This window comes from Athene cunicularia (genome assembly GCF_003259725.1).
Source record: "Athene cunicularia isolate RWA chromosome 2 unlocalized genomic scaffold, athCun1 chr2_part2, whole genome shotgun sequence".
Classification (NCBI taxonomy): Eukaryota; Metazoa; Chordata; class Aves; order Strigiformes; family Strigidae; genus Athene; species Athene cunicularia.
In genome coordinates this window covers 2,777,337-2,800,853 of record NW_020799096.1, presented here as the reverse complement: position 1 = coordinate 2,800,853, position 23,517 = coordinate 2,777,337, and the positions used below count along the sequence as shown (strand labels likewise).

Sequence of the window (23,517 nt, the reverse complement as noted above, 5' to 3'; positions counted from 1 at the left end):
CCTCCCAGGTCCCCAAGCCAACGTCAGAGCCAGGGCAGCACGGCTGTTCAGAGGGACCTTGACAGGCTGCAGAAACAGGACGGCAGCTCAACATTGGAGAGTTCATCCAAGGCAAATAGAGAGTCCTGCTCCTGGCACAGAATGATACCCTGCAGTGGCATGGGTGGGCATCCACTGAGTGGAAAGCAGTTTTGCAGGAGAGGAGCTGGGGATCCTCATGGACAACAAGCAGAGCATGAGGGTGTGAGGTAAGCCAGCTGTGACAAAGTTAAGCTGCAAAACGGGCTGGATTAGCAGAAGTGTTGCCCTCAAGTCAAGGAAAGAGGCTGTTCTTGCTACGCCTCGCTTGTGAAGCTGCGTCTGGACTTGTGGGCACCGGACCACAAAGATGGGACATTCTGGAGTGAGGTCCACAGAGGACCACCAGGATGTTGGGGGGCTGGAGCACAGGCCTGCCAGGAGAAGCTGCAAGAGCACCATTTGTCCATCCTTGAGAAGACAAGGGGAAAGGGAGATGCTGTTGGTGAGTGCAACTGCCGTAGGAGATGGTGAAGAAAAGGTAGAGCCAGCCTTCTCTTGGAGGTGCCCGACGGTAGGATGAGAGGCAACATTAACTCACTGCAAGACTGGCAATTCAGTATAAGGAACTCTTGGGGTTTTTTAAAATAAACAAACCACCAAACAAAGTGATGATAGCAAAACATTGGAACAGGCTGCCAGAAGATGCTGTGGGACATCTATCCTTGGTTGAGGGTATTCAGAACGTGACTGGACAATGTCCTGAGCAACTTGATGTTATTTGAACCTGTTTTGTGCAACAGTTGGTCTATGTGACTTCCAGAGGTCCTTCTGATCCAAATTATGTGATTACTGAGGCTTAAACAGTTTACCCAAATCATTGTTTGGCCAGATATTCAGTGAATCTTTTGTGTGTTTGACGACTCTTCATCAACATAACCTCAGACTTTCAAATGGATTGTTCCCAGGATGTGAGTGACTTTGGTGTTTGCTCATCGAGGCATATCAGAAGCACCTTCCAGCAGAACACAACAAAGCAATGACTGCCTCAGCACTGAAGGCTTCTGGAGATCAAGGGAGGCTGAGCTGCATATAGCCTTTTTTGTAGCCTGTACTCCTATCAATACTTCACTTGAAGAGACTCAAATTCTTTCAGAATTCAAGATCATACAGTGTTAAGTTTATGGCAGAATGGGTTATAGTCTGTCAGCAGGAAAGATTTTATACATACAGTCATGCTGGAGGTCAATGAGGCTGACAGAGATATATTTCTTAGGTTTGCTGGTGTCCAAACTTTAGCTAAGGATGCTTATGAAAACCCAAACAACCCCCTTTAGAAAACTGTCTGTGCCAAAAATGCTCTTCGCAGAGCCTCTGTTTACTGATGGCAAAAGTCACAGAAATGGTTCCTGTAATTTATTTTCAGTAAGGAGGAGTCAAGAGCTAACCTGTTTGCAATAGGAGAATAGTGGAGACTTATGTTTTGCTGTCTGTGTGGTGGTAGGAGCATGGGAGATGGCTTTGTTCTTTGCAGAAGTGGGAAATCTAGCATCTATTCCTCCATATGTCTCTCTTCTTGGATATGTCAGTGGCAATGAGTGCAATTCAAGAAAACCTCTATCCCCAGCTTAAGCTCCAGTTTTCCATCACTGATGCTGATTATTTTTCTGTCATTTCCTATCAGTATTCTGTCTGTTTTGTGGTCTGCATACTCGTATATCAACTCCTAATAGTTGTATTGAATGGTTTATTTAATTTTATTAGAGAGTGACTAGCCTTCTTGTGGAAGACTTTAAAGAAAGAGCACATATTTGATCTTCTGGGAGGAGAAGAAAAGTATTAATTTATTTTTAGTGTCATACAACTAGACAATCTGAAGTCTGACTCTATCATGAGAATTTACTGCTACTTTGTTTTGGTTTTGTTTAACTTCTGCAAGACAGGCCTGAGAATTTACTTGTAAGTGAGAGCATATGTTTTTAAAATCACTAGTGATGAAATATTCCCTGCAGTCATTGTCAAATTTTTTCAGTGTTTGGCTCCACTCACTCCTAAGAATTTTCACTTTAATTCTAATCTGAACTTAACCAATTTCAAGTTCGTTGTGTTGTCACTTTGACAGGCAGAGAAACTTTTTTTTTTCTTTTGTGTAAATAGATACATACTCATAAGCGAAGCTAAATTAATTGGCTTCATGGAACCTTGTATTATAGAGGATGTTTTCCTACTTGCTAATCATCTCAATAGCTTTTCTCAGAATTTTCTTGAGTTTGTCAGTAGATTTCTTCATTTGTGACTCTGGTGTTCTTTCAGTGATTATGATATTTCCAAGAATGGCAACAATTGTAAAACCCTTAGTCTTACTCCAAGTCTTCCTGCTCATGTATTTAAGAACTACACTGGTCTGTTAGTCTACAGTGGTGTTCGGGGCTATTGTTTCCTCCCCTACCATTTTCTAAATCCTTTTAATATTTCCCTGGGAAGCAGTGAGAGTCCCCACGATGTACCTATACATTCTTTGCTTCTTTCTCCCAGTTCACCACGGTATGGATCCATATCTCTGTGCTCTTTATTTCTGATTTCACCATCCTCTTCTTTAAACCAAGCATCTTTGTTGCTCATGCAGATGATTTCAATAGCTTACCCACAGTGAGTTTTGGTCACTTTCTTCAGTAGCAGTGGTCTCTTTAGTACCCACCAGTACTGATAAATTACTGTGCATTCCATTGTGTTTGTTCAGTATCGCAACTCATCTGCCATCATGCAGCTCAGTCAGCAAACTCAGAAAAAGCCTTTTCTGAAGTGTCTTACAGTCTTTTCAGGATGTGATTAACTAAAAATTTTACAGCTTTTAATGCATTTATGTGTCTTTTGTCCTCTTCTGGGTCATTTTAATAAAAATGCCAAGTCAGAGTTGTTGAAAGATGTAAAGTTTCATATATCACTTGGCCTTGATGAAAAGTGAATCTTTGTCTTACTGCTTTTTTTCAGCTTTCTTGGACAACACATGGCTTTTTATGTGTGTGTCACTGTGAATTCCTCAAAAAGTTCTTGTGAAGGGTTGTATCCCTAAGAACCACTTGAAAGTCTAAAATACCCGTTTTCCTTTATTTTTTCCATTACTTCTGACATCTTTAAAGAACAGAGAGGACATAATCTTCTTGCAGAAGTGATACAGCTTTGTCTCTTGATATTTAGAAGAATAAATTTGGAATTTACATGATGCTTTTTAGTACTCTTCCAGCCACAGCAGTAATTAGTTTGGAATGGACACATTAGATCAGTTTTGACATAATGTGTATCTTTCTCTATAGCCTTGGAGACTGAAGCAGACTTGTTTCTTTGGTGTACTGGAGAGAGTTTAGTCTAGATTTAAATGTCCATGACTCTATTTCATAACTGGGAAATGTTCATGACATTCTGCTTAAAACATTGTAGAGAAATCAAAGTAAATCTTGCTGATATCTTTTAGCTGCACATAACAGGCTTATCTGACCTCATTCCATGTTTCTTCTCTACTTTAAATCAAAATGAGACTTAACTCTTTGGTTTTCTTCCCATAACTGTGTGACTATAAACAGATAAATATTTTATTTCATGAAACTATTTTCCTTTGCTAATATTTATTTAATAACGAGATAGCCAGAATAAAGGTAACATTCTAAATACATTTACAAATGCACCGTTCCCCAACACAACTGAATTATTAGGATAACAATGTTTATGATGGAGTTGAGTCTAAGTAAGGGATAGGACTAGGAGTTAATGGGTTATCAAAATAAAAAGAGGGGAAAAGTTTTTGAATTAAAACATGATTTTTTGAGGGTTGGGAAGTGAAGACTGCTGATTCCACCTCTGTGCTAAGGATTACTGGATTAGATTACTCCCTGCTGCAGGTGCAGAGAAGGAGAGGAGTATGCCCTTCTGTTGTTTAAACAATAGTTTTCTTATGTTCTCCTTTCTGCTTGACAGCCAAGTCCAGTTAGGGTTCACACACAGCCCTTCCTTTTCTTGGTGACAGGGAGACAGCAAAATATAAATTCAAAGTTGGAGAATCTTTCTTCCCCTCTGGAAGATTTTCCTGCTCTCTAGATAAGGAGGGATCTTTTTGTTCCGTGCCCAGGCTTCTCTTGACCTCTCTGTTAAGTTTTACATTGTTTGAGGAGATCCTTGTGCCTTTACCTGAGTGAAGACATCTGAACATTTTGATGCTTCATAGACCTATGTGCAGCTTTGTAAAAATTAAATCTTGTTCAACAAGCCTGCCTTTTTCTGAGGAGATCACAGGGTTCTTTGATAACAGAAATTGTGTTGATACTATTGGATTTCTTCAAGCCATTTGATCTGTTATCAATGACTTCTCAACTAAAAATCAAACATTATAAGTAAGCTTATTGGTTACCTTAAATTAAGAAGTCCCTCACTGTCAATTTGGAGACATATCAGTGAATGGGTCATTTCTAGTGGGACCAGAAAGATCAGTTCTTGGCCCAGTGCAGGGTAGCTTTTTTTTTTTTTTTTCCTTCCCAGTGTCATGCATAGTATGTGAAATTTGATGCTAAAATTTATGGCTAAGATTAATGGAACAATAAATAAACACAGGGAAAAGGACAGTTACTGCTATGCAGTACTATCTGAATTGCCCTATAAAGTGTTCATAACACAGCAAAATTAGTTTTTCTGCAAATAAGTGCAGTACATCTCCAACCCAGGAATCTGGCAGTACAAGAGTCTGTCTTGGAGAGCAGTATTCAGACATACTTGAAGCAGATGAAGTTGACAGAGCACAAGCAACCGTTTGGTTTTAGTTCTGCCTCTCTCATACTTTCTTATATAATATTTGTTAAGGCTGAGAGGAGCTGGTACATGTCCTGTATAGTACAGGCCAGACAACTTCAACCTATTACTTTTGTATTAAATTCAGCAGAGGCCCAGGCATTACAGTACTCCTGTTTGCATCTCCTACTAGCAGTGTTCCTCAAGGTTTCTGTTTCACCAGAGAAACGGACAGTCATCTCTTTCTGTAGTAATATTGCTTCTGCTTCATAGATAGTGACCATCCTTTTATCAAATCATCTAGTAGATAACTAAGTTATTGTACATCAGAGCAGTTGTTTCCTGTATGGACTTGTTCTAAAGACTGACACTTCTATTTCCCACCGTTGTTTAATGATGAGATAAATGTTGCTTTCAGCTGCAAATACAGAAGTAGAAATGTAATGGGCATGTATCAGATCTAACATTAACTCCCTGTGACAATTCAAATATGTTATTAAGTTTTACTAATTTTACTTTTATAACACTGGACCTTAAAAGTGGTTTAAAGTCAACGTACTTTCTACATGAGGTACTCTAGCCATTTTGACAGAAACTGGCATCTGATGTTGATCACTGTTTTGAGTGTAATCTGCTACACTCAGGTATGAAATTGTAGCTTCAAATGTGATGGAAGGCTGCTTCTTCCAGAATTATTCTTCTCCATCCATGCTATTTCCCAAGCAAAAGATTTCTATCTCTCAACTTTACCTCTCCCATAGCCTTAGATACTTCAGCTGTTACAGTACTACTGTTAACCTGGTTTGAATTGAGGATTTTAAAAAGTAGATTATCCCTGTCTTGCTTGTTTGTTTGGTAATGACAAATTAACCATTCCTGATGACTAGTGCCAGGTCTGAAGTAAGGGAAGGACAAAGATGAACTGTAGATCTTAATGTCTTGTTTTCAGAGGTGTTAAGGTTAGTTAGCCAGTGTTCTGGAAGAGTGAGTGTCATTACTGGGCTACATCTGCTTGTATAAAAAAAGTATGCTTGAGTAGCCCAGCTTTATGGAGAATCCCTGTTGCTGTATGGCTGCTCTGTTCTTATTCACTTTTGATCAGTGTTAATGTCTGCCACAATTTTTGATTTGGAGATATCCTTAAATATACTTAGAGAATATCAGATAGCCTAGCATTCTGTTGACTCCTTTGTAACCCTCCTGAGGAATTGTAAGCCTTGTTTGCATATGTGCTCATAATATAAATAGTTTACTTGTATATTTTACTTGCAATACATGTAGTACGTATAACATGTATTAGCAGTTGCATAGAATAAAATAAAAATGAACTGTAATTTAGTCTCTATAACATATAGGCTGAAAGTGACCACTTAGTCCTCAAATACACAAAGGATTCACTGAATATCTGGCAAAACCATGATTTGGGTAAACTGTTTAAGCCTCAGTAATCACATAATTTGGATCAGAAGGACCTTTGGAAGTCACACAACAGACCAACTGTTGCACAAAACAGGTTCAAATGACATCATGTTGCTCAGGACATTGTCCAGTCGGGTTTTGAATACCCTCAACTAAGGATGGATGTCCCACAGCAGCTTCACAAGCGAGGCGTAGCAAGAACAGCCTCTTTCCTTGACTTGAGGGCAACACTTCTGCTAATCCAGCCCGTTTTGCATCTTATCTTTGTCACGGCTGGCTTACCTCACACACTCATGCTCTACTTGTTGTTCATGAGAAAACTGCTTTCTACTCAGTGGATGCCCACCCATGCCACTGCAGGGTATCATTCTGTGCCAGGAGCAGGACTCTCTATTTGCCTTGGATGAACTCTCCAATGTTGAGCTGCCGTCCTGTTTCTGCAGCCTGTCAAGGTCCCTCTGAACAGCCGTGCTGCCCTGGCTCAGACATTGGCTTGGGGACCTGGGAGGCGTGAGGCCAGGACTTACCAGGAGAAGCGAGGGCAAAGACAACATTGAGTGCTTTGGCCTTCTCCGTGGCTTTTGACATGAGCAGCAGAACCAGACCCAGACCCAGGTTTTCTGTAGTCTTCCTTCTGCTCCTGATCCACTTGCAGAAGGCTTTCCTGTTGCCCATCATGGTTCAATTCCAGCTGAGCTTTGACTTTCCTATTTTCAGGCTTGAATGCTCAGGCACTGTTGTGCTCTTACTGCTGAGCAGACCATCCCCGTTTACAGCTGTGTGCACTCCCTCTTTGCATTTGAAGCCAGTCAGGAATTCCCTGCTTAGCCCTGCTGGTCTTCTGCCAGGACCGCTCAACTTTCTGTACACTGGTCTGATCATTGCCCCTTTGCTTTAAGTGGTTGCCCTTGAAGTTCAGCCAGCTTCCCTGAGCCCCTTTGTCCTCCAGGGATCCCCACTGTCCCACAGGAGCCTTCCAGGCAGATCCCTGAACAAGCCAAAACCTGCTCTCCAGAAGTCCAGGTCTTGCTTGCTTCCCTCAGGATCACAAACTCTGCCATCTCATGGTGGCCACAGCCAGGGCTGCCCTTAACCTTCCCATCCCCGACCAGTTCTTCCTTCTTTGTGAGTAAGGGGCCCAGCAGATCCCCTCCCCTTGTTGGCTTATGATCACCTGTGTCAGGAAACTGTCATCAGTCCAACCCAGGAATCTCATGCAGGGCTTGTGCCTAGTGCTGCTGCCCTCAAAGCAGATGTCAGGGTGGTTAAAGTTCCCCCATGAGTATGAGGGCCTGTAACCAGGGGGCTTCCTCCAATATGTCTAAAAATGCTTTGTCTCCTTGATCAGGTGATGTGTAGGAGGTGCCCCTCACAGTATCATCTATTCCGATGCAGCTCTCAGCATTTGAATGAAGCCTTCCCTAGTGTGCAGCCTGTTGTCCTTGCCTTCCAAGCTGTCGTACTGTGACAGTCATAGCAGCATCCTGTGATGTTTTTCGTATCCCAGAGACTGGAGTGTTGCATCTGTTCACTGGTTTCTGATTCTGGCTGTTTGACAAGACTTGCGTGTTTGTTTACAGGCACGTGTGGTGCAGCCCCCACATTATGCTGCTTATACAAGGAAATTGTGAGAAGCCTCTCCCATCATGCTATTCCCTGCACACTGTCCTCACTGCCCCCGCTCTTACAATTTTTCCATTCTTTGTCTCCATTGATAAAAAATCTGTGGAAGTCAAGGATAAATGTGCATAATTTACTAATAATATGTTCTTACTAATTTTCAAAATTTTACAACATTCGAATTTTCACAGTAGGAAAAAAAGAGTTCTGCACTTTTTAGAAAGACACTGTCTTACTAATTTTAATAATAATCTGCTCCAGTTTTCCATATAACTTTAAGATAAGGTTTAACATGCTTCAAAACCTCAGATGATGTGATGCTGCTGCTAGGGGGTCTTTGTAGTTTCTTGAAATAGATAAAGGTCAGAAAGGAGAATTCAGGTCTTGAAATATTCTCTACACATTTATAGTTAGAACTTTTGTAGAAGAGAGGAGACTTGGAGCTATGAACTTTTTAGTTAGGGAAAGCCATGCAGGAAGAACGAATTAGTCAAGCTGCACAGATCCTTATCATGTATACACCAAGATAACCGTGGTTCAGTTACTTATAAAGAAGGCTGAAATATGAGTTATATTACTGACCAGAATATAAGAGTACCTTGGATTGTAAGTGTAGCTTCATCTTTTTGAGCTAAGATATACCAGAAACAAAGATTCTTCATTGTGATCTGATACTGCTGGGGCTCCCCTTTAACATTCACTCTTGAGGGGAAATTTGGAAAATGAAACTATATGAAATTGGAACATGATCATCCTCCAAAAAATTATTCCAGTAGTAGGATGAGAAAGCAAAAGACTGCAAGAGCAGCCAAAACTGGCCTGAGTGGACATTTGATCTAGCCTAGTATCCCATCTTCACTATGACCGTAACACATACCTAGAGAAGAGTCCAAGCAGAGGCAAGTACAAGTCTTCTCCCAGATACTCTCCCAACCTGCAGCCATATGCAGCTCAAGGAATTATATGCAGTATTATCTTTGCGGGCTGATTTTAAAGTGTTTATGCTTTCTTAACATCTTATAATGTTTAACATCCAGTTTGGTTATAGGAATGGAATAGGAAATACCCTTTCAAATTCATGTGGTAAGAAATATAAAAGTGTGGAATAGAAACACATTGCTGTTTCTACAGGTTTATTAGAAATTTCATTAGGTCCTGGGTCCAGTACCCTGCGAACCAGCTCAAAAGGTTGTATCATAGCTGTAGTATATGCTTTATCTTGAGGGCTGTGTAGGCCAGCTCCCTGCATTATCATGTGCCTGGGAGTTCATGAACTGACTGTTACTGGAACTTGGAGTTAAAAGATCAAACTATGTTCTGCGACTAGAATTTTTAACTGGCTGCAGTACAGCATGGTTAATTTCCAGGAATTGAGGAATCTTTTTTTTTTTTCTGTGTGGGACAGGATAAAAGATTTGGGGTATTTTGTTGGGTCTAAAGATTTGTATTCACTGTGAGAAGGAAGTATTTCCTAGCTGTCTTTATTCTGCAAGCTGTCTGGCAACTCCTTGATGTTTCCAGGGCAATGCTTGCTCTTCGTGCTTCACTCTTAAAAATGTTCATGTTCTTTTATTATTTTGCTGATACTAAGACTTTGTGAAAGAATTCAAGCAGTTAAAAATATAGTGGTTCAGCTAAAGCTGAACAGAGTTTTTGGCTCTGTGGTTTCTGCTTCTCCAAAGTGTCAGTCCTGCTGTAAATAGAGCAGGTGTTCTAGCATCTCAAAACAAACAAACAAACAAACAAATAAGGTTGAAAGAGACATTTATTAGATAGTCTTGATCAGTCTAAATACAGAAGGGAGGAATTGTTCCTCTTCAGGCTGGAAAAGGAAAATATTGAGAAAGGGACAACAAAACACTATAAAATGTGTAAATAAAGATGTACAGGGAGTGCCTGCCCACTGCAGCTCCAGCTATGCAAGACGGTGGTATCAAATGAAGCTAACAGATGGCAGGTTCAGAATGAGCAAAAGGAGGTACTTCTTCACACACTGCCTATTCAGGTTCTGGAGCACCGTGCCTCGGGCTCTTTGTAGGTACTAAGGGGCAACAACTTTCAAATGCTGTCAGAGACACAATGCTAGGATAGATGACTGTTGGGATGACCTTGTACAGTATTTCTTATGTCCTTGCAGAACATAGTGAACAGGTGTATGCCTGGTGTCTCTCACATAGGTGTTTGTGCCTTACACCAAATTAAAACTGTAGACTTCTGATTCTAAAGCAAAACAGGAATACCAACTAGCTTTTGATTCCTATAGAACAGAAGCATTCTAACAGTTAAATATTTTAATTATATAGATGAAAGCTAGAGTGAATATTGTAGAAAGAGACAAGGCAGTCCAGTAGATTTATTATAATTACTTACAGTTCCTTTCTTTTGTGGTTTGCCCTCATGAGTTATTCCTGATTAAGAAGTTACTTTTTCATGTAAGGGTATACTTGGCCATTTCTAAGCTCAGATTGTTAGGTCTTCCTCCTGACCTACTTCATAACACTTCCTCTGCTAACTTCTCTGGAAAATGGAAAATTAAAAGGGGGTTTGTTGATAGAACTAATATAGTTTAGCTAACCTATTGAAATACCAGTAGAAATTGGCAAGATTGAAAGTTGACACCTCACAGCTAGCTGGTCATGTTGAAACTTTGATGTGAAGGTCAATTTCATCTCAGCCAAGAAGATAAGTTCACAAAGATAGACTTCCTAAATGGCAGTTTTTACTTACAATGGCTAACGCTTGTTTTTAAAAGATCAACATGAACATGCACCCTTTCAGTCTAGAGAGACCCAGCATTTTTAGTTTAAACAGGACAAATTTACTGTACTTTGTATTGCCGAGAGCAGTGGCTCCCAGGCTGCTAAACCTCAGTTGAAAAAAAGCAGCCCTGATTCAGGCCTTGTGGATCCATCTGGGGTCTTCCAGAGTTTGTTAGCTTCAGTTCTGTGCTTCATCTTTTCAGTCATATACTTGTACCCTGCCACTGAGACCTGCCCCACTAACTGGGAACTGCTGTCCTAGGGATAACTCCCTCTGAGCACGTCTGTCTAGGGGCTGGGAAGGTGTCAGTATTACTGCTCTGGAACACAGTAGATTCTTGCTTCCAGTGCTTGGATATTCCTTGCTTCCTTCTCAGATCCGGGAGCTGGTTCCTGAGTCCCAGGCCTACATGGATCTGTTGGCCTTTGAACGCAAACTAGACCAGACCATTATGCGGAAGCGTGTGGATATTCAGGAAGCGCTGAAGAGGCCAATGAAGGTATGTCATGAAAAATTTGAAGATTGAGTTAGGGGGAAAAAAAGTAATCCTTGTATTATATGGTGGAATGATCCTTCCAGTAAAAGTCCTGTTAACAGATATTTTGAAACAGGTCAGACAAAGCCCCTCAGAATAAGCAACTGGGGAGCAGCATGAGTGGAAAAGTGGTGGAGAAAATTCTGTGCATTAATATGCACAGCTCTAGATTCTGAAAGCTTTTAATAAGGGGAATAATACCTTATGGATAAATAAACGCTGGGTTTGGAACTTTGTATTACAATGATTAAAAAGAAGAAAATAAGAGGTTAAAGGGGTGTGCTGAAGAGATGTATTAAATTTCCTAGTAGAATTCATTCAAAAGCTAAACTTTTGGAATAACAGAGCATATAATGGGAAGAATTGCTTACAGAAAAAATTGTTAAAGATCCTGCAGAAATGTACACATGTACAGTCTGTAAAAGGATGATTCATGTAAGAGAAGAATGGATGACATTTTCTACAATTTCTATTAGATCATGTCCAGCATGTCACTGTTCATAATACCTACTGAAATGGTCTTTTCCTAAGTTTTCTGCGTCTATTCAGATGAATCATGGAAAAGTTTAGCTAGGAGGAAACTGGAATTCACCTAGTTCAACCTCCTGCTCAAAACAGGGTTGTTAAGGCCTTGTTGAGTTTTGAAAATCTCTAGGGACAGAAGTTTCACAGCCTCTTCAGGCAACCTGTTCCAATGTTTGTCCACTTGTATTGCAAAGAATTGATTTCATATCTTATTTAAGTTCTTGTGACTATATTGAATGTTCATACTCATTCATATAGTAAATCCTGTAGCATGAAGGGTTTTATAGCTGTATGTCTACTGTGAAGTAAAGCTGTTATTCTTGTCTGTACTAATAATGCCTATCAGCCCATCTAAGATCAAGATTCCATTCTGTTTGTCACTGTACAGGTATCTGATATGATGTGGAAGGCTTTTACCTCTGATGTTGTTCCAGTTGATATATATGAAACAGAAAAAAAAAAGGAAAAAAATAAGTTCCATTAACATACTTATTTTATAGATAGATAGGAAACCGAAGTCTGGATGGTTTAAATCACAAGTTTGTAGTCAAAAAGCGTTGTATATAGCAGATTGGAGACTCAGAAAGAATAGTTTGTCTTAGCTTCTTAATGTAGATAGAACACCATTATTTTAAACCAGCTAGGAACCTGACCATGTTTAGAAGTAATTGAAGACTCAGACTCACATTCATAAATCTGCAGGAAGGTGTTTATTCTGTGGCAAACTCTTTAACTAGGGAATTGATCGGTACAGGAGGTTCCAGCTCCAGGCTGTACAATGGAGATGTTCAGGGCCTGTAATGGGGAAGAGTACAGGAGGCACAACACTCTACAGAAACTGTAGACAGAAAATTCTGTTTCTGTCTAGGGCTCAGCAAACACATTTTAAATATCAGTTACTCAGCTAGTTAACATGTAAAGAATGATCAAACAGATGTTTTTCAAATTCATGTCTAGACTTAGCGTGTAGCAGCTGTGAAATTCAAGACCTGTCAAAATAAAGCTAAGCCTAGATAAATTTGGGTTGTTCTAATATTAAGTATTTTCATTTTATTATAGTTGGAGCATTGGTAAGAGCAATAAAAATGATCTCTGCATTTCCGTCTCTTATCAAAGCTCTTGTAATTTTGAAATATTTGCCTTAAAACAGTGGTTCCCAAACTGGGATTGGGATTGTAATTTAAATTTATCTGAGGTACGTGATAATCTGCAGGACTGCTCAGTATTATCAGTTGTAATTGCAGTTATTATACTGGTCACTATGATTGAGTTGTAGCTAGAAACAGTCTTTGGGAACCATAGGTTTATGGTCTAGTGTTGCTCAGGCTGTTTTTTTTCTGTCTGAAGACTAATGATTCTGGAGAAATTTTAGGGGGACATGTTTCAGACACTTTTGATTGAGGAAGGTGCTGGGCCTGTTGATCCTACTTGGATCTTCTGTGAACAGTTGCACTGTTGAAACAGATGACAGCTGGGGGACAGCTCAGGAAGCAAGGAGGTCTTGGGGCTGCGAGGTTGATTGAAGAGAGGGAAACAGCCTTCACCACCTGCCAGCTCACTTTACCACAGTCAGCAACCCCTTTCAGCTGCCAGCTTTTTTAGTGTAGATCCTGCCTTGTCTTTTTTCTGCCTGGTGGGTATTAGTGTGTTCTCCCCTCTTCCTGTCAGCCCTACATTCTTGGGGTACATCTGTCACAAGAGTCTCAGAATTCCTTGTCTGCAGAGCAGCATTTGCTGCATGCCACTGTTCACAAGAGTCCTTGCACTGACTTTATGGAAGACCCACCCACTCACGTGCTCAGAATTCCAGAAGGGACATTTTAGGAGGGAAACAGGCAGACAGGGCTGTTTGACTGCAGTGTGGCTAGAGGTACAGATATAGCAAGCTCCATGGCCTGAAGAAACAGAAACGATATGGCTCAACTCCAGATGAGTAGATGTCATTAAAGAAGAATGCATTACAGAAAATCTGGACAGCTAGGGCCATGGTGGACTTTGGGAGTGGGATTTATTTGCCTAAGTATAGACATCTACATTGTGTTTATTTATATGTAAGCTAGTCGCTCTGGGCTCCCTTTATAGTCAAGAGATTTAGTTGGTGTAGGCAATGGAATTCAGGGCACAGTTCTCATACAGAAGTAGATATTTCAAAGTATAGATAAATCATGCCCTAAAAAGTGCCTGTTTCTCTCTCCATTGTCTGAGATAACTAGTCAGTTGTGGATATAAACATAATGTTAAAACTGAGAAGATCTTCATCCCCAGGCTTGAATCAGGGGTCACCTGGCTGAAAGAAGGGCATCTAGTAACCCATCCCACAAACAGGGTTCCTACTCCAAGCCCTGGCACCACAGACAATAGTTTGGTCTCACCCAAAACAGAGATTGTTATCCAGGGACTGTCACTCCAGACCTGTGTTCCTCGAACTAAACTATCTACTCACAGGTTCTCCATTTTCAGGAGAGTACAAAAGAGTAGTAGCATCTGAATATAGTCACGATGTCTCTCCCCAGTTTTGTAAATTGAGATTCTTTCCCCACTTTAGGGTTTTAAGATGACTGAGGAATTGCTATCATATTTTTGGCAGAAGGGAATTTGCATTTTTTTTCTGAAATACTAAGGTTTTTGTCTGGTCCTCTGCCCTCTCAGGCAAGACTGGGGTTTTTTTTTGCTCAGTGTGCCTTGCATCTGCAGCACCTCATACGTGAGATCTGCAGTTCTGTCATTCTCAGAAACTCTCATCTTTTCCATGCACTGAGTTCTAAACCTTGAGCATCTAAAGGATATTCTTAGTAGCAGAAGAACAAATAATTGTGGAGATTTTTGTGTCATACTCCGAACCCTACTGTCATTGAGCTCCTGGAATAAAACCTGCATGCACCTCAGTCAACAGATGTAGTAGGTATCATTTGCCTCAATTTGAACAAAGCATTTTATACATTTTTTATGGGATGTTATGGAGAAAGAGGTGGGGATTACTGAAGAAAATTTAAGGCAATTGAGAGCAATGGCAGCTCTGTCACTTTTTAGCTGTTGTAGATTCCCCTCTGCACTTTGCAGTTTGCAGCACATGGGCAGTGTGCTTCCTTTTCTGTGATTTTCATGTTGGTCTTGGTGCTGGCTGGGATTAATTGGAGGAATTTCTGCTGTAAAATAGTTGCCAGTTGATTTGAAACATCATTAAAGGTGAGGTTTATTATTTTGATAAAAACAATCCTATACTTCGTATGATGTAAGTGAGAGAAAAAATCTTAGGATAGGTCAGTAACTAGAATTCCCTGTAGGAACAGAAAAGTTCTAGTGTTACTGCAGAAGACACTAGTGACGTCTCATCTGGTTGCTAAAGCTGGAATACAGTGTCATCAATGCTCAAAATGAGCAGTTCAAACTAGAATGATTACGTGGAAAAAGAGCTTCTGGAACAACCTAGGGAAAGGAAGATTCATGTTGTGAATGTCGTTCAGCTTTTATGTGCAAACACTAACAAAATGGGGAGGGATTGGGAGTGACTGCCTTTTTGGTAGAGGAGGAGAAAAGTATTAATATTTAGGTTGAAGGACAGTGCCGGCACAAGAAGAATGGGGAAAAGGTGACTGAATAAATTTTAAGCTTGAAATTAGAGAGAGGTTGTAATTGTTGGAGAAGTAAAAATTTATCCAAATCAAGGAGGGGAAACAAAGATTTCATTTTTGAAATTGTATCTTCATGGGTTCTGAAAAGCATTACATGATACAGGCTTGTGACCTGGACTTACTGTTGCTGCCAGCTCAGTGACCCTAGGGCCCATTGGTGTACTCCATCAAGCACTATGGCAATTTTGATAAGATATTTTAAAGCTTTTCAGGGTAAATGTCTGCACAAGCCATTTAAAGTAGAAATATGTTGAAATCAAAACAGAATTTCTAGAAATTTCAATTTAAACAAAAAAATGTATTGAGGGAATTTCATTAGGAATTTTCTCATCTTTAATCATCGACCATAAAATCACAAAATAAAAAAAAGCCAAACAGCTTACAGGTTCCATAGTGTGAGATCAGTCCAGCAACAGATATATCCTCTGATTGGCATGTGGTTATACATTGGGAGAGTAGAGTCATGGCTTGTAGTTCTTACTGTCCTCTGCCTTAACATGTGTATTAATCTGCAGTCACCCGATCTTCGAGGGTCACCTCAGAGCCAGTGGGCTTTAGGGGAGTCCACCTCCTTTTGGACAGTCCTGAACTTGGTCCTAGGAGTTCGCAGGTTGTCTTCTCTAGACTGATCCAGGGGTTCTTACACATGTTATTATTGAGAGGACTGAGTGGCCAGTGGGACCATGCCAACACATGTTACTGCATTACTGGTTGGCTTATTGCCTGGATAGTCACTCAGTCAGAAACTGTGCCTACAGCTTTAGAATACTACACTGCTTTTAACTAGTTAGGACTGAATCAAGCCACGGGACAAAAAGTTCCTCAGCCTTGACACAAACAGGCAAAGTACATGTGCATTCTTAACCCATTACAAACTAGCCTAAATATTTGATGAGAACATGGTTAAATCTTGCATAATCACCCTCTCTCTCCCACATGCAGTAACCACAGGAATTATGAGGCTAGAGTAGATCAGTGTCCTTACTAAGTGACCAGTAACAGGATCACAGATTGGTTGAGGTTGGAAGGGACCTCTGGAGGTGTCTTGTTCAACCCCCCTGCTCAAGCAGGGCCACCTATAGCAGGTTGCCCAGAACCATGTCCAGATGACTTTTGAACATCTCCAAGGTGGGAAACTCCACAATCTCTCTCGGTAACGTGTTCCAATGCTAAATACTTCATAGGAAGGTGCCAGAAACCCTTCCAACTTTAGGTAACAGTTCCACCTAAATTGCAGTAAAAAGAGATCATTTTATATAAAGACACAGAAAGGTCTGAAATGTTTTAAAATTGTCATACGACTGGATGTTCTCGTGATCTGTACATATTATAGCCACTCCAGCTCTTTCCCTGTTTTTTGTTTTTCGGTTTGGTTTTGTTTAAAGAGCTTTTGGCTTTGGTACAACAGCTGGTAGTTCAGAAATAGACCAATTGAGACTGATTAATGTGCATACTTACGACTACTAGAGCAAGATATCAGATATGTAATAGGTTTTTCATTATGTCAAGTCTTTAAGTCAACACTGGATGTCCTTTAAAAAGGTCTGCCCTGTTTGATGAACGATTAGAGCCTGTGTTGCACAGAAAATTGAACTGGACAATAAAGTCTCTTCTGGCTTAAAAACCTGCAAATTCTAAATCTATGTTCTGTGACAATGAGTTCTAGGGTTAACTATGGTTCATTATGCTTTGTATAGCATACATGACATACTTCCATTGATCAGGTTTGAATTTATGGTCTTGTGGCATAATTTTATGTGTTCTGCTTTTTGTATTGTGGGATAAGGAAAACGCAAACGCTTAATCTCCTTCTTCCGATTGGCCCATATTTTAAATTTGTCTTTCAGGTTCTCTGATGTTCTCTTTACCTAGATAAAAAATTCAGTCCTCACAATCACTGTAGAGAAAGAATTTTTCAGTGCACCTACCTATTCTTATCACCCGTCAGTATATATCTCATGATTCTCCTCCTAAGAGAGCTTAGTATACAACTGCCAGATAAAGCTGCTGTAACTAATTTTATAGACTATTGTGCATACTATTCTCTGTTTTATTTCTTTATAACATTTGTTTGTCTTTTTTGGAGGTGTTTTTTTGTTGTTGAGGTTCTTATAGAACTGTCTACATGTGTTTTTCATGTGTTGGTGCAATTTTAAACTCAGTGAATATTGGGTAGTTCCTTTCAGTATTCATACCTGCATATTCTACCAAGCCACTAATTTTCCTACTTTGGGTTGGCTGTTTTTAAGTTCTTGTCCATCTTGTGTTGTCATGAGTTACCTACTTAACTACAAATTTTGACATATCTGTTTGCTGCTCCTCTGGGTGAGTGATACCTCTATATTCCAGTTCTGATATGGACACTCTCTGTTTCATTTGAGTCTTTTATGATGATCAGACTTGAACACTTGTTATTAATAGACATTGTTCTTTTTGTCTCCTGATTTCTAGTCTCCATGCTACTTTATCTTCCAGTGTTCTTTTTGCTTCCTAAAAGGTTTTTGTGAGACCATTACTCACAAGAGTGAGTACTCTTGGAGAGTAAAAGAGAGACAGTTACTCTAAATGCAAAAACAGAAATACAGATTTTAATCTTTCCTGTGCTTTATGCATGAGGTTTTATGCTGTGTTGAGGTACATAGAAATCCACCTTTAAGATGTGCATAGAGAGCTCTTAACACATGGATCATAGGATCAGAAGCCAGATCTCCTTGATTCAGTCAGCAATAGACTATCTGCTGATAACTTAGTTCCTTTGTTTGAAATCCCAAGCACAACTTCCCTGGAAGTGTCCTGGAATTGTGTCCTACCTGAGAGTTCACTGAAGGGAACTTTAATTTCAGCAGTCGATGGAGATTTGCCTTGGGCTATCACACAGATTGTGGTATCTTCAGATGCTTAGTTTCTGATTTGACTTTTTAGGGATTTAATGCTAATGGAAACTGGGGGGAAAAAAAAAAGTGGCACTATAAACCAGAGGTAATTTTGTGAAGGATGTGAAGAATTTCCAGCATTTCAACCACTTACTTCAACTTAAATCTGTATTGATTTGTGTGACGATGACATTGAAGAATTTAAGAGAGAGAAAAAGCTGTAGTTCTGCTGCTCCAGCATTCATGTCAGCCTCCTGTTTAGATCTGTTTCATTCCACATGAGCTCTCCCACCATTTGTGCTGCTGTTGTAGCTGAGACCTTTGCAGTAGTTCATTGCTGACATGACCAATCTTCTGTCACATATGCTTCTTTTTTCCTTTTCTTTTCCTCAAGGAGAAATTGTAAGTGAAATACAGCACTTTTTTGGGGAAAGCTTTTCTTTTCAATGTGACTTCAAGTCCATTTCACTGAGGACAAACCAAAGATGCATGTTAAAGATGTGTATCTTACACTTAAAGATTTAAGCATTTGCTTTTTGGACAAGAGGTTATTTGATTCACAGTGTTGATCAAGTCTCCTTGAAGTTCCCTCTTGTTGAGCTTTGACTTTGTGGGTGATAAAGTTTCAGTGGGTCTGAAGAGATGAAATGTGATGCTTTCTTCTTGCTCTAGAGCTGTAAGTTTTCTCTTTAGTTTTTTCTCCAAGTTACTGAGAATCCTCAGTAAAAAACAAGGCCACATATTTTGGTTGCTTGCTTTTCTGTTTTCTGAGAAGCCACCATAGATAGAGAAGAATAGATTTTAGATCTGTGCTATAATGTGCATTGCTAAGAAATTTGCAGAATTTATTGAAGTGCAGTGGCTTCTTGCCCAAATACATTGCACTGCTGTATTTAAGCTGCAGAGTAAACAAGCTACACATAAGTGATGTTGTGCAATTTCCTGCCTGGATGAGATGGAGTTGCTCAACTAGTGATGGAAGAATACCTCACTCTCAGAGCCTTCTGGATATGAACTTGATGTTATTGTGGAACCCAGAAGTACTGATAAGTGAACTGAGTGCAGTGATTTTGGGTGTGTGTCTTCAGCCAAGGAGACTCTATGGTCTGTATAGTGGCTATAAAACCCAGGCAGTGCCATTTTGGTGCTCTTCTTCCTTGAGCTCAGTTTTGACTATCTATATCATCTCCGAGCTGACATCTTCCAAGACTGAACATCATGATGATAGTAGTATAACTGTAGAGTGCTGCAGTTGTTACTCACTGAGGAACAGGTTACTCACAGGAGGCCTTCAGACTGTACACTTGGATCTCTGCCAGGTTCTTGCTTCATCAGGTGAGATGGTAATGTCTCACAGCTGACAGGAGAAAAATCATGGTAGAGGAGAAGGAGCCTGCTGGTCCAAAGAAAATGTTCATTTGTAGAGCTATGGTTTTGATGTTTTGGTAGATATCTAAATGCATTTTCTTTAAATGCCACTGCTCATTATCACTCCTCAGTATTACCACTGTTGGTGGTAAGTGTATGTAGGACAAGTTCAAGTGCTATTGTCTAGTTCCTGGAACTGGAAGATAGTCAGCCTCTCAGAATGTCTTGAGCAGAGCTGTTCCCAGCTAGCTTTTATGAGGAGCCCAGTGGCGCTGGCAACACTGGACATATGTGAGGAAGAGGTGGTAGTGGAAATTCTGGGAAGGGCAGAAAGAAGATAAAAATGGAGCAGCAACTCATTAGGAACAAACAGGAGGTGGACATGTTGGCAGCAGCTTCAGAAAGGTAGTTGTGGAGGCTTGAATGTTTCTGGGTCAATACGGTGCTGTACAGGGGAGGAGATGTTTGCTGTTCAAGTGTTCATGGCCAAATGCCTTTTTGTACAATTTTTTTAGACTGCTTATTAGAACGTCTTTGGCAGATCTTGTGGCACTCTGCAGGTCAGGTCTAGAGTTACTGGTTATGACAACTGTGATGACTGACATCTGTTTGCTATGTAGGTTCTTTTTAAAGGGTGGTGGCTCAGCTGTAGAAAGGAAGGCTAGTGTTTGTCATGTCCTAAGGTACACTTGGCTTAGTTGAACCCTCAGAGCAGGAGATTGTGCCAGCTGGATTGCAGGGTAGGGCAGTCGGTGAGGCAAAAAGGATGAGGGACTGCCACCATTGAGTAAGAAGCTGGAAGAAAAAGCAGAAATTTGGAGTCTCCTGAGAGAAGGCAATAGCACAAACACAGTTGAATCTTAAGGAATAAAAAGAGAGGATTCTCTGTGTCTCCCCTGAAATGACCCTACAGAGTTTTTTGCAACCCCGGAAATCACAGAGTTGCTGGAGTAAGAGTAAGCCTGAAGAAATGAACCATTTTCAAGGACATGTGAGCAGAGAAAATTTGGTTTACAAAACCTTATTTATTTATTCATTTGTTTGTTTGTTTGTTTATTCCATTTTATCCGGCAAATGTGAGTTTTCCTTCTCTGTGTTCCCTTACTCTGCTTTGTGTTTTAATAAAGATTTTTTTTTTTAGATTTAAAGCCCATTTGGTGTTGAGGTTCTCTCGCAGCTGTGCAGTTGCCCTGTTTGACTGATTTCCTGATGAGTCAGAAGCAAGGATCTTTCTGTGGTTGCATTTGGGAGATAATCACTGCCCTAATAGTATTGCAGATTTTCAGTACCTTTGGGTCACATTCTGAAGATAACCCCCCTGGTGCAGGTTATACATTTTGCTGGTTGAATAGAATGTCTTTGCTTAGCAGAGACTAAAGGCTCAGCATTCCACAGTACTTACAGGTCGTCAGTAGTGTCTGTAACACGTTGGAGTCAAAGGCTAAATGGTTTTTGATCTAAAATCAAGATATGTAGAAAGTAGGACAACAAATAACTTTAGAGATAGCCATTACTTAGGATTTAATTAATAATTATTCTCAGTTCCTTTCTGATGACAGTGTGGAAGAAGTGGACTGATTTATAGGAGTTACAGCGAGGAAAGGATTAAATTTGAGAAAGAATAATTCATTGTGTGGAAGAAAACACTGTAAGTTGAAGAAAGAGATGCAGGAGAAACAAACAAATGATATACAGACTCTGAGTCTGACAGAGCAGGAAAAGAATAGGGAACCCAGCATGAGACCAGTTCTAAAATGTAAGCTGCATCTGGCTTGTGCATGACTTGAAAGAAAAGTGATAAGGGGTTAGCAAAGGGAAACGGTGGAAAGTGTCAAGGAGAGTATTTCACAGTGGAGTTTTAGTCATTGTTACTGACTTGGTTTTAGGTGGGCTGTACAGGGCAGCTAGAGCCTGAAAGCTAGGAGGAAGGAAAACATCTGAAATACTCAGATTTTAGTAAGAATGTTATTGCAGAGGATGATCTTAGTGATGAAATGTGAGACTCTGGAGGAAACACACATAGTTCCTACCTGGATATGGGGAGATATGAGTAGAGAAGGAGTTTCCAGGGTAAAAGGAAGAATAATGTCTTTGGAAATCAGAAGAAAAGGAAATGGAATCAGTGATATAAACCTGAAATATCAGTATTGAGGAGGAACTATTAAGTAAAAGCTGCTTACATACATAGATACCATTTTGCAAATAATGCAGGTGGGGATAAAATTTAGGAATAGTGCATAAAAGGTACAAGTTCATTTGAAGAGCTGTGAATTTAGAAATGAGAAGTCCTTCACAAGTCCTCCACACCAAATAAAGATTCTGGGTCATTAAAATACCCCAATTTATATAATGAAAGAGCACTTCAACAACAGAAATCCTGTAGGGAAGGATGGAGAACGAATATGGATTTCCAGGAATATTTTTCTACCTATCTGCCTGTTCTTATCTGTGTCAACCTGTCATTTTCAGAAGTCCTGGCACTTTTGAAAATCCTGTTCCCTGCCAGTGCATACTATTGACACTCCATTTCCATCAGACCTTTCTGTCACTGTCTTCTCTAGATTCGGCAAAATGCAGGCATTTTCTCGTTCCTCTTCAGCCATACATCTCTGCCTCCCGCATTCCTCTATGCCATATTAGATTTTTAGTTTCCTGACCTGATGCATATAACTTCTTTCTCTCCTATATGTGTGTGCATGAGTGTGAAAGTTTTACAAGACTACTCCTTTCTTATGTTATATGAAGGTTGTTTTGACTGCATTAACTTGCCAACTGTAGCCTTTTTGTCATTCTGTTATAAACAGACACTTGAGATTAGAGTCCCAAAGGAATTTTTGTCAATATCTTTTCTGGAATCCATGCATCAGAGTGAATGGCCAGGTTTTCTATGTGGTGTACAGGAGAGAAGGGCACTGAGATATAACATAGCCATAAGCCAGTACAGTGATTGGGAAACCTTAGCCTGTAAAAATGACAACAAGTAGGCGTGATTGTCTCTCTCACACACTGGAACACCTGGGTTAAGGATGAAGCACAGTGCCTTCCTCCACTCAGGTCTCACAGCAAGTTGGAGCTGCAAGATGTTTGATTAGGGTGACAATGTAACCAAAACTTAACAAAACAGGAAAGCTGTGTGGTCTGCTCTGAAAAACAGGCTGCCACACCTACACAGCTAGTTCAGCAACCACCAGCAAAAACCACTCCTTTCAGTTTCTGTACAGGACCACACACATTAACTCATGTGCAATGTATCTGTCTGTTCTCTAAGAAGCCTGAGGTGGAAATTCATATTCCTTCTGCAGGTGGGCAATAAAAATAGTAATTATCATAGTGCCAAGAACAATATTTTGCTAGACTATAATAGCAACTTACTTGATGTGTCCCCTTTAAATTTTAAATAATCTGTCAGTTTGGACTATCGACTGTGTTGCATTCTGAGTCCAAGTATATTGTTTTTTGATGTATGTGACAGGATGTATTTGTTAACAGAACAATGTCCCAGTGGCTGTAATTTCCATGCCAAAAGCAGTGCACTGACCTGGTAGTCCAACATGAGGAGTAATGTGCAGCGCACGCTGACATCACCAGGTCTTTTCACCTGGAAGCCATCCGTTTCCTGGGTTGTAGGAGTTCTGTGCCACTGCCAAAGGAAAAAACCAAGTAAAACAGTCAGTCTTTTTTACACTGATGTCCATGGAGGTGCATCTTGTACAATACACTATGCAAGAATAAGACAAGTACAAGCCTTTCGAAGACCTTGCAATTTTAAAAAAAACCCTAACAAACCAAAACCACCCCAAATAATTTCTTGCTCTGCCCTGACAGTTCAGCTTTAATGCACAATCTGTCCTGCTGTTAGAATGCTTTACTTGTTAGGAAAAACATGCACAATTTTTTCATCATTTCATATATTCTGTTCTAAGATGTGCGCTACAACACTATGTTTTTAGACTATAAAGATTCTGTTTAATAAATGCTCTTAAAATGAATG

At 40.1% G+C, this 23,517-nt stretch overlaps 1 protein-coding gene across 8 annotated transcripts in view; it reads left to right on the top strand.

Annotated features, from left to right (window-relative positions):
* The window catches only part of SMARCD3 (SWI/SNF related, matrix associated, actin dependent regulator of chromatin, subfamily d, member 3), a 106,862-nt gene that overhangs the window by 57,578 nt on the left and 25,767 nt on the right, over positions 1 to 23,517 (top strand). For 7 of the 8 annotated variants that reach the window (XM_026843989.1, XM_026843988.1, XM_026843987.1 and 4 more), the window contains one exon: positions 10,970 to 11,092. The exons of the other annotated variant lie outside the window; for it this stretch is intronic. In XM_026843989.1, coding sequence (XP_026699790.1) covers positions 10,970 to 11,092 — 123 coding nt within the window. The remainder of the gene's footprint in view (positions 1 to 10,969; positions 11,093 to 23,517) is intronic. 8 annotated transcript variants of the gene reach the window in all.